General features: G+C 32.9%; 1 protein-coding gene across 2 annotated transcripts in view; it reads left to right on the plus strand.

The window, feature by feature from the left end:
* LOC111151016 (ubiquitin C-terminal hydrolase L5) overlaps window positions 1–8,893 on the plus strand; it is a 41,975-nt gene extending 33,082 nt beyond the window's left edge. For both annotated transcript variants that reach the window (XM_022508715.1, XM_022508716.1), the window contains exons 10-11: window positions 2,945–3,043; window positions 8,641–8,893. In XM_022508715.1, coding sequence (XP_022364423.1) covers window positions 2,945–3,043; window positions 8,641–8,685 — 144 coding nt within the window. In that variant the 3' untranslated portion in view covers window positions 8,686–8,893. The remainder of the gene's footprint in view (window positions 1–2,944; window positions 3,044–8,640) is intronic.
* Window positions 8,894–11,694: the final 2,801 nt, after the last annotated feature.

Raw genomic sequence — 11,694 nt, forward strand, 5'->3', positions numbered from 1 at the left:
TGTTTTACCCATCATTTACTAGTTTTCAGAATAATGACTTGGTTCCTTGGCACCCCACAAAGGTAACTAGTGAGGTTTCTTTCTTTTGATTTTTTTTTTTGAAGTATCATTATGAACAAATTTTTAACCTATCTGATGCTTCAGTTCACTGCAATAAATGATCAAATTGTCTTATCTTTGGCTATTAGGATCCACTTCAAGTCCTAAGTCCTTTTGATATGATTCTCTTCATCTTTGATAGCTTCCTTGATTTCCAGTATGACAAGATGTTTCAGACTCCTCTTGTACATTTCCTACTTCAGACTTGGATTAGCCATTTTTTTTAAGAAGCCTTGGGTTCTTTTGGTGGGAAATATTATTTAGAAACCACTATTTGGGTGCTCAGTGATCCTGATTAGTCATTATGTCTAGGCCTTTTCAAAGCTAAGGAATGCATTTTTGTTTGCCTCTTATTTTAGTTTTGTAGAGAAAACAGAATGTGAATTTGTACAATGTGAATTTACTCTTCAAATTTAGAAATAAAGGGCTTAGGGCACCTTACTGGCTCAGTTGTTAGAGCATGAGAGTCTTGATCTCATGTCATGAATTCAGGCTCCATCCCATGTTGGATGTGGAGCCTACTTTAAAAAGAAAGAAAAAATGAATTAAAGGGCTTTCTACTTGAAATTAACCATTTGCATTTCTTCTTTTAAGCTGAAAGTCTTGATGCCTAACAATATTAACATAATGACTTGTTTTCTTTATGATATATATATATATATATATATATATATATATATAAAACCTATGGATATATATAGAAAGGTTCAGAGTAGCAATACTAGTGTTAATAACAGCACAGTTTTTTCTGAAGTTTATTTTTTTCCTTAGGGTATACCCCATTTTGGTTATACAGTCAAATTACTATTTTTAAATTCACTTGAAAAAGTTTTCCTCTTGATGTGGTTCTGTCACCAATTTTTTCTTGGTGTGGTTATATATCACCAATGCACAGTTGGATTCATTTGTTTTATTTTCCTTTCCATTTATTTAGGGTTTTTAAAAAACTTTTAATTTAATTTTAATTATGGCAAACATTTGTATAATTCAGAGTCAAATATAAAGCAAGTCTGTCTTTAAGAATGTCATTCTCTTTCACTTGCAATCTGGTAAGCTTTTTTCAGAGAGAGCAAAGAGTAAAAGGAGCTTTGAATTTTGCATAAGTTTGGAAATGGTAGTTATGTCATTTCTCATGTGTATCAAAATCATTGTTATTCATTTGAAGCTCAGTTGAAGGCAAGAATTTTTTATTGCTCACTAAAGCGTTAGCATGGTGTTTCGCATCATACTTGCCAGCCAATAAATGACTGTTAAATTAAATAAATGAACCTTGGACTGTAGGATTTCTTCAGTTTAAAGTAGTAGGGGTTGGTTCCAGAGAATTCCAAGTTCATGGAGATAGGAAAGTAAGGGATGAAAGTTTAGATATTTATCTTCCATTTTATGTGGTATACAAAAATAAGTACCCAACACTTACATATTCTTAATGCAGGGTTATTCCATCACTAAGTTTTAATATTAGCCTAAGATAAAATACAGATTAAGTTTTCAGAATCTTTACCTGCTACATTGCTTGAAAATGTCTGTTCAGAAAGGTAAAACGATTCTCTTACTGCTATAATATGAACATGTGTTAAGATTTTATTTAATTCATTAATTAATTGAAGGAACCTGTAAGATGTCACAACTAGTTAAAATAAGTTAAAGCAGCTTAAATTTATATGAACTAAAGGAATGCTGAATTTACTAAAAATGTAAACTGTCTTTTTTTCCTATGAGAAAAGAAAGTAAATTGAACCTCTGCCAGACAGATTATTTTATAGCTGAAAGGGCAGTAACAAACTAGAATCACGTAACTTGGGAGGGGTGCTCTAGACAATGCATGGTTTTCACTTGAAGTACAGATCTGTCCCTACAGTCTATCTTCTTGATTAAAAGTAATTGAAAGAAAGATTATTCTTGATCACAAAATAAAGCTGGTTTCTTTAGGTATGGCCTGATTATTTGTATAGTTGTAGTAGTAAGAGCATTAATTTATCATGTGGGCTTTTTTTTTTTTTTTAATTTAAATTTTTTTTTTAAATTTTATTTTTTATAAACATATAATATATTTTTATCCCCAGGGGTACAGGTCTGTGAATCGCCAGGTTTACACACTTCACAGCACTCACCATAGCACATACCCTCCCCAATGTCCATAATCCCACCCCCTCCTCTCCTAACCCCCCTCCCCCTCTCCCCCCCACCACCCCCCAGTTTGTTTTGTGAGATTAAGAGTCACTTATGGTTTGTCTCCCTCCCAATCCCATCTTGTTTCATTTACTCTTCTCCTACCCCCTTAACCCCCCATGTTGCATCTCCTCTCCCTCATATCAGGGAGATCATGTGATAGTTGTCTTTCTCCAATTGACTTATTTCGCTAAGCATGATACCCTCTAGTTCCATCCACGTTGTTGCAAATGGCAAGATTTCATTTCTTTTGATGGCTGCATAGTATTCCATTGTGTATATATACCACCTCTTCTTTATCCATTCGTCTGTTGATGGACATCTAGGTTCTTTCCATAGTTTGGCTATTGTAGACATTGCTGCTATAAACATTCGGGTGCACATGCCCCTTCGGATCACTTCATGTGGGCTTCTTAAATTTACTTTCCTCTTAAGTTTTCATAAATAATTTTAGATTTTTAGAAGTGTTATTTGTTAGGCCAAGAGTAGGAAGCCACACCCAAGAAAGTCACATGTTTTGTTGTATTAGTCTTTTTTCTCATGGAGATGAAATCTCATTATTTCTAATATTTTTTCTTGTGAGAATGGAAGATTTACTCCCATTTCTGTTTTGAGTTGGATGCAAAGATCAAAATGTCAGAAACTTAGTGTGGTTTGATATTTGTTTTATTTTCAGATTGAAAATATCAGAAGGAAGCATAATTACCTGCCTTTCATTATGGAATTATTAAAGACTTTAGCAGAACACCAACAGTTAATACCACTAGTAGAAAAGGTATGTATTTTACTGATGAATACTTAAATTAGATTTAGATTCCCCCAAAACAAGATAAACATCTTGACTTGAGTAGAGGTAAAATTTGTTGAAGCATTCCCATTTTAATTTTTTTTTGCTTTTAGCTATTATTTTATATTCTAGATGAGAATTAGTTCAACCTGATATTGTAAAGTAAAAATAAGGAATTGTCCCACTGCTTTAGCCGTCCTGAATCCTTAGTGTTAAGAACTTAGGTTGTACCTAATATTAGAATAAAATTTTAAAATTTTCCTGTCTGTAAGCTGAAAGCAAAAAAATATTTTTTAAAGATTTTATTTATTTATTAGAGAGTAGTGGGGAGGGTCAGAGGGAGAGGGAGAGAGAATCTCAGGTGGACTCCACCCTGAGTGTAGAGCCTGATGCATGGGGCTTGATCTCATGACCCTGAGATTGTGACCTGAGCCAAAACTAAGAGTCAGACACTTAATTGACTGAGCCACCCAGGTGCCCCTAAGTTAGTTGAAAGCAAATTTTTTTTTTTAAGTTTTTTTTTTTTTTAAGATTTTATTTATTTATTTGACAGAGATCACAAGTACACAGAGAGGCAGGCAGAGAGAGAGGAGGAAGCAGGCTCCCCGCTGAGCAGAGAGCCCGATGTGGGGCTCGATCCCAGGACCCTGGGATCATGACCTGAGCTGAAGGCTGAGGCTTTAACCCACTGAGCCACCCAGGCGCCCCGAAAGCAAATTTTTAATGTTAAAGATTGAAACAGGGGACGCCTGGGTGGCTCAGTTGGTTAAGCAGCTGCCTTCGGCTCAGGTCATGATCCCAGCGTCCTGGGATCGAGTCCCACATCGGGCTCCTTGTTCTGTGGGGAGCCTGCTTCTACCTCTGCCTCTGCCTGCCACTCTGTCTGCCTGTGCTCTCTCTCTCTCTCTCAAAAAAAAAAAAAAATAAAAATAAAAATAAAGATTGAAACAGATTTCTTGTCATTTATATTAGGAAAAATTTGGATTATCATGTAATTTAAAACTTGAGTGGACACTGAAGGGGGAAAAATAACTATAGCTTAGACTAAGAAATGTTTTTTTTAAAATACGTTCCTAAGCTAGTATTCCTTCCCCCGAAAGAAAGCTCACATACGTTTGTGAAAAATGCTGATTTCTAAGATTTTTTTCCTTCAATATAAGGCACTTAAATAAAATAATTGCATAGTTGCAATGCAGTTAAATTGTTTTTAAGTTTATACTGTAAGTCAGTGTTTCTGAAAGTGACCATTGCTGGATACTCTTTAAAATACGTGTTACCTGGCCCCTCCTCAGCTCTTCTCATACAAGGGAAGGAATCTTTAATAAGTTACCCCAAGTGACTCTAATGCAGCTGGTTTGTGTACTACATTTTGAGAAATACTTTAAAAAGACACTACTAGGCAAATAAAATTTTGGACCGTTAAGAGCAGAGTACATGGTTGGTATGTTTCTCATTAATTTTAAACTTTCTGAAGCAAAGATACATTTCAACCCAGCTTTTTTTATATCATCATAAACAAAAGGAAATGAGACAGTGTTTTTGTGTATACCTTATTACCTGGATCCTGAAACATGTGTGCTTCTGCTTTTGCACTTAGTGTACAAATTATTGCAGAAAACTGCTAAGTCTACTGTTTTCCATACGGATTTTCTGTTCATGTATCCCAGGGTGTTAAAGTATAAAATTCTAAGATGGGAAACTGATTTTAAAAGTTTTAAATTAACAATTAGGCTTCTGTGATTCTCAAGTTCCTAAATACTGTGTTCTTTGTATGAAACAGTATGAAATATTTCTTTATTAAAAATATTAAAATAATAATAATATACCATTGTGTTAAATCATATGATCTGTTGCATCAGATTCTAACTATAGATAAATATTACTAGAGGCCAGACAAATGTTATTAGAGAAATTTAAAATGTATATTTTGCTTTGAAATTGGCCTGTGGATAAACTTTTTGATGCAAATTAGGAAAACAACCATTTTTGTTTTTTAATGACTATATCCCCAGATTTTTTTTTGAAAGCATAGTTGGGAGAATAAGCATTGGAACCGTAATTTCTTGCTTCACATTTTGGACACAGGGTGGCAGTGTATGAATGCCTTGTGTTAGTGGGACACCAGCTCAGTGTGTTCTTGTGTTTGCATCTTTTTTTGAAGGGATAGTTACTCATCTACGTTTTGCCTATTTCTTCAGACTATTCTTTGATTAATAATATTGGATAAGCAATATTGAAGTTATGTTTATTCCTTGTGTATATGCAATATCTGTTATCCCCTAAGGAATTCCTTTAAAGGAATCAGTCTGTTATACCCTAAGGAATGTCCCCTAAGGAATATAAAGAAATTCAGATGGATTATTTGATTAAAATTTTTGAAATTTTAAAGTTAGTCAAACATTTATCTAGCTTTAACTATATTCCAGGACTTCTTAAAGTCTGTAGATGTACATATAATTAAGACACATTCTTCTCTCTTAAGCAGTTCATGATATAGTTAGGGAAAGGAATAAATAATTATAGTATTGTGCTGAATAGGATTGTTCTGGTAAGTGCCAGAATCAATTCATGCTGAAGATCCTGGGGGAGCACAGAGTAGCTCTTAAATAGCTTTATGCCACTTGAAGTTTCACAGCCACAAAATTTTAAATCCGTGGTTAGAATCAATATTCTCGACCAATAAATCAGCTTCCTTAACCACAAATGTATTCATCTCATTTTGAAAAAAAAAAAAATCATTGTATCATACTGAATATCACTTTCTGCAGATAAACACAAATGTTACAAATAAAAAAAAAATAATGAGATTTTGTAATTATAATACAAAAACTTTAACAGTGATAATTGCTTAATAGTACTACTTCTAAGAAAAATAACATGTAGAATACAGAAATGGATAAGTTGAAATTACTCAGAATTAGTAAGTTTAACTGTTCTTTCCCCCCCCCAGCCCCCTATGCCAAGGGAAAATAATAAAAGAATAAAGCATAAAAGAGGGAGAGGGAATCAAAGAAGAAAGATGTGGCTACTCTTGGCAGTGAGGTAAATGCCAAACCTGTCCAAGATCAGATCCTTGAGTAACTGAGATAGTTGCTTCGAGCCTGTGATTGCATAAAAATATTTACGTTTGAAAATCTTTTTATTTTATAGAATAATAAAGAAAAGATCAAGACTTTGATTCTCCTGAAGCCATATGGCTATAATGAATTAGGTTAAGATCTAGCCTTATAAGTATTTTTGTTACGTGAGGCTTCTAATCTCCTGAGGCGTTGAATATGCATTACGTAAGAACTGCTCAGGAAATAACCTAAAAATACATAGTTATAAAACTTTTTGTGCCATATACCAAATCTATTTCTTAAAGTATAAAATCAGCTAGATGAAAATTTCATTTGTGAAACTTTTACTGAGTTCAGGTATACTTATAATTCTTTTAATATTTTTATCTTAACTTAGTAATTCTGGATCATTGTCTATTCCAGGTTTTTAACAATCACCCATAACCTACCATAATGTAAAATCATAGATTCCGTTGCCCTGGGGGATTCAAAGCACCTTCACAATGTTGAATTTTGTCCCCATTTTACTAAGACATTACAATTCAATTGGTAATAATCTTAGAACTTACTTCTTCTATTCCTTAATGGAAATAAGATAGAAGAACAGTTGGTATTCCCAATGATATCTACATTGATATCTATGGTTACAGAATTATCCACTTGGGTCAGTGTATTTTGATACTTCATTGGCATACTGTATAGAACATAACAATGTACCTTTTTTCCATACTATTTAGAAATGTAATATTGTTTTTTATTTTTAACAAAGTCTGAACTTTCAGTTTAGTATATAGGCTTTGGGTTTTAAATTGCAGATATGTTATTAGCTGGTGCTTTTAGGCAAGTTATTATAGTTTCTATTTCTTCATCTATAAATTAGGAATCATACCTACTTCACATTCTTCAGGACTAAATGAGAGCATATCTATAAAGTACATAAATAAGTCCTCAATAAATGGTAATAATTATTTTTAACTTATTTCACTTATTTTTATCTGAATTATATAGTTTAATAAATGTATGCACACTCTGCATTATATGTCTGCTCATTTAATTATGTTACAAAGTTTACGTTATAAACCAGTAAGTTTATTTTTGTTAATCCTACTAAACATTCTATATGTTCAGAGTATATTCAGAGATCAATATGGGAAAAATACATATTTTTATTTCAAATTATATCTGAAATTAAATTTTATTTTTATTATTTAGAAGCAGAGCTTCTTTGTTAAAAATTATATACATATCAGGGCACCTGGGTGCCTCAGAGGGTTAAGCCTCTGCCTTCAGCTCAGGTCATGATCTCAGGGTTCGGGGATCGAGCCCCATAGCGGGCTCTCTGCTCAGCAGGGAGCCTGCTTCCTCCTCTCTCTCTGTCTGCCTCTCTGCCTACTTGTGAATTCTCTCTCTGTCAAATAAATAAATAAAATCTTTTAAAAAAATAAAAATTATATACATATCAAATTATAAATTATGCTTGTTAACTAAAAATGTTTATGTAAGCAGTTTTATATAGTACATATATTTCCTTTTAATATATTCTTAGGAATAACACTATTTCATCGTATAGCTGTATGATAATTATACTACCTAATACATTATAAAAATATTATAGTTCTAATTACCCTATTTTTTCCATGTAAGGAAGTTTTTTTTCTTAGTTGCATAATAGCAAAACTCTATTCCTTTTTGATTCAAGTGGCATAGTGGAAAGAACATTATATTGTAGTTCTCTAAAATCTTATTTCTCAAAGTGTCATCTGAAGACCAGCGGAATTGGTATCCCCTAAAAAGTTGTTATAAATTTAGAATCTCAGGCATTTTATTGAACAGCATTATAACAGGGTACCCAGGTCATTGGTATGTACATTGAAAAGCACCACTATAGAACAGGTGTCTTTTGACCTCTTGCGGTTTTATTTTATACTAGCGGTGTGACTTTTTTCAAGTGTGATATCTATAAGCTCTGTCTTCATCTGCTGAAAAATAAAATAGAGTTACTGGGTTCAAGCTATATAATTGTTATGAGGATCAAATGAAATAAGTATGAGAGCATTTTTCTTAGGTTCTATAAGTAAATTTTATTAATAATACAGATATGTGATCCTTTAGTGATATTCTATTAAACCCAACTATGCAGAAACTAGTATTTTTCTTATACTCAGTTTGAATGAGAAATGGGCACATAGGTAAATATATTGTTTTGAAGCATTTATGAATAGGTATGACTTTGTGGAATGAGTAATTATGTAAATTGAAATTATTACAATTATAATACATTTCAGTTGCGGATAAGAAAGAACTGTAAACCAAAACATGATCCTTTTTTACTGAGGGACAGAGCATAACTATAATTTGTCCAGCAATAGTATGTTGCAAGTCTCGAGTTATGAAAGCTAATGCTCTAGAAATCTTAAAAACAATGAATTTCAAGTCTTTCAGCTTAAGTATGCCCATGTACACACATTTTAACATGATCTAAAATGGACTTTTAAGATTTTATAGAATACTATCTTTAACTTCTAGGCAAAAGAAAAACAGAATGCAAAGAAAGCACAGGAAACCAAATGAAGACGACGCTTTGGGATGCATACATATTTCTGCTTCCGCACTTATTTTCATGGAAACCATTAAGTATAAAGAACTTTGAGCAACATTCTAATTGACTCAATGCACGTTTGGCAATAGTACCAGTCTGTCTTGTCTTTAATGCATGGATTCTTTCCCAGCCTGCATCATGTGCATGTAGTGCATATTAAATAAAAGTGATCATAAGAGTGCTTGCCCAAATTCCATTATTTGACATTGGATCCAAGAACTTCTCTTATAGATAAGAGAAGTTCTGGGTATATACTATCATGATGAACATAGAAATTGCATAAATGATATTCTCTACCTGTAATTATTATAATCAATCTCTCGATCTTTTAGCTCAGTTACATGTTTAAAATTTATGAATGTCAGATCTTGATTAAATTAGATCTCTTGTTTCTCATCATTAATGAAAAAAATCAGTATTTGTCTATTATATCTAAACATTTTGAGGATTTTAAAACTGAATTTTATCTTGAGAAAGTATGGTTTTAATGCAGATCATTTGAAAAAGACAAAAGTACAGTTTCTAGTGATTTTCATTGCTGCCAGAAGAAAAATTAATAAACATTCAGTTTATTTTAGCAGAATTTTTAAGTGTTTGGGGTTATTTATTTATGTATTATTAGAATAATTTTAGGAAGGTATGAGTATTATGCTTCAAAGTAGAATTTCAGGTTAAGAATAAATGATAAATCTTAAAAGATTTTTGGTGTTACTCTCAGTCTGGTAGCATTTTCTGGCTGCTAAGCTGTATATAAAAAAATCAGAGTTTTGACAGTTTAGGCTATCTGCTTTTTAAAAAAATAGGATGTGGTGGTAGAAGATCCTTCTTTGCCAATTTGAATGAAATTGGTACAGCCCAATAGTTTCAAGAACCATGTACAGTCTGCTCACAGTGGATTTTTAAAAATAACTTTTGGGATTTGCTTTTTTTAATTTTATGGAATAATTGTACTCTTGCTCCTAATCTTTTCGCAGTTAAACTTTAAAGGGCATTTTATGGAACTTCTCTTTAGAAAGGAAACTATCTAGTTTTTTTTTTTTTTTAACTAGATACATTTTTGAAATTGATGCGTGACTTTTTAACAGTTTATTATGGAAAAGTTTAAACATGAAGGGGGACTGTGTATTCATCTTCTGGCTTCAAACACGTGAATTTTTTTTAAGGATTATTTTAAAACTTACTACACTGTAGTATTACTAAGTAACTAATGTGAAAAAATCTGGTGGGAATTGAGTAGAAAAATTAATAAAATATTTTTCACACATAATTTCGGTTGAAAATAATAAAGAAGAATTTGTAGTTTTTCATTTGTTTGTGGGTAAATATATTTTGCTCTGGATACAGTAGTAATTATGGAGTGTTTTCAAAACCATGATACAATTTTGAAAACTGATTTCTTAAGGATTATTTTAGGCTCCTCTTGATCCCATGCAATTATTTCAACTTAATTTATATACCCTGTTTTTGTTTTTGTTTAAAGATTTTTTAGTTTGGAGTGATCTCTACACCCAGCGTGGGGGCTTGAACCACAATCCTGAGATCAAAAGTTGCATGCTCTACTGAATGAGCCAGCCAGGTACCCTTATATACCCTATTTTATAGAGGCTTAAATTTTGTAAAGCAATACAAGGAATATTGTAGTCAATAGTATCCAGCCATCAAGACAATATGATACTAGCATAAGGATCAACAACAAATTCAATCAGTGGAATCAGAAGAGAGCCTATAAACAAATCCACCTTTATATGGTTACCTGATTTTTGACAAAGGTTGCAAAGCAATCCAACAGAGAAGGAAAGTCTTTTCAATGAGGCCAGAACAGCTAACCCTCCATGTGGAAAAGAAATGAACCAAGTCCCCCTTCCTCACAAAAAAGAATTTGAGGTGGATCATTGACCTTCATTTAATAGCTAAAGTACAAAGGTTTTTAGAGGAAAACGTAGGTGAAGATCTTTGTGACTTGAGTGTAGCCAAAGGTTTCTTAGGTCACAGAAAGCAATAACCATAAGAGATCCAAAATTTCTTTATAAAAATTAAAAACTTGTCATTGAAAGATGCTTTTAACAAGAGTAACCAGTATCAAATGACATTAAAAAATAGCTTTATAAAACTGTTAATAGGTGTAAGGATATTTTCTTACTAATCTAATTCTAATAAAATTCTTTGATAGGAATTTCCATAGCTTAAGAACGGTTTCTTTTATCTGCTTCTTCTTCGATAAATGTAAATGCATTGTGATCCTTCATGATAATGTCTGCCAGTGAATAAAGAAATACAATTTGTCTTTGTCTGGGTCTTAAGTCATGAAGCTGGTGGGTAGAGAAAATGGATGAATGAAGAGCAATCCAGAAATGTATAAATGTCAGTTATGTGGGAAGTTTTTTTCTTTTTTAAAAAGGTGTATTGACAGGAGTATTTAAAAGAAAGTCTCCTTTGTTCTTTTCACTTTTGCCCTTTATTTTCTGAAATCTCATTTAATGCTTGGATAGGTGAAGGCACTTCCATTCTGTTTTGTGCCTTTTAAAATAACGAGCCAATTTTTTTTTAAAGATTTTATTTATTTATTTGACAGAAAGATCACAAGTAGGCAGAGAGGCAGGCAGAGAGAGAGGGGAGGAAGCAGAGAGCCCACTGAGCAGAGAGCCCGACACAGGGCTCGATCCCAGGACCCTGAGATCATGACCTGAGCCGAAGGCAGAGGCTTTAACCCACTGAGCCACCCAGGCGCCCCAATAACGAGCCAATTTTAAGCAATATACTTTTGCTATCATAAACACAGAAAGCTTGCCAACAGCTGCTGCACTGGCTAGTCTCACCTCATATGTTTAGTTCCCAAGATAGCTGCCCTTTTTCTAACAGAGAGCAGTCAGCTTGACTGTGCCACTAGAATAGACAAATATTTGTTCTTAGATCATGAACCATGGGGACTTGCTCCCCTATTTAGACCATGATACATACTCTGCGTATATGATGGTGTTAAC

Source organism: Enhydra lutris, unplaced genomic scaffold (genome assembly GCF_002288905.1).
Source record: "Enhydra lutris kenyoni isolate GAN:26980312 unplaced genomic scaffold, ASM228890v2 scaffoldscaffold25, whole genome shotgun sequence".
In the NCBI taxonomy this organism is placed as follows: domain Eukaryota; kingdom Metazoa; phylum Chordata; class Mammalia; order Carnivora; family Mustelidae; genus Enhydra; species Enhydra lutris.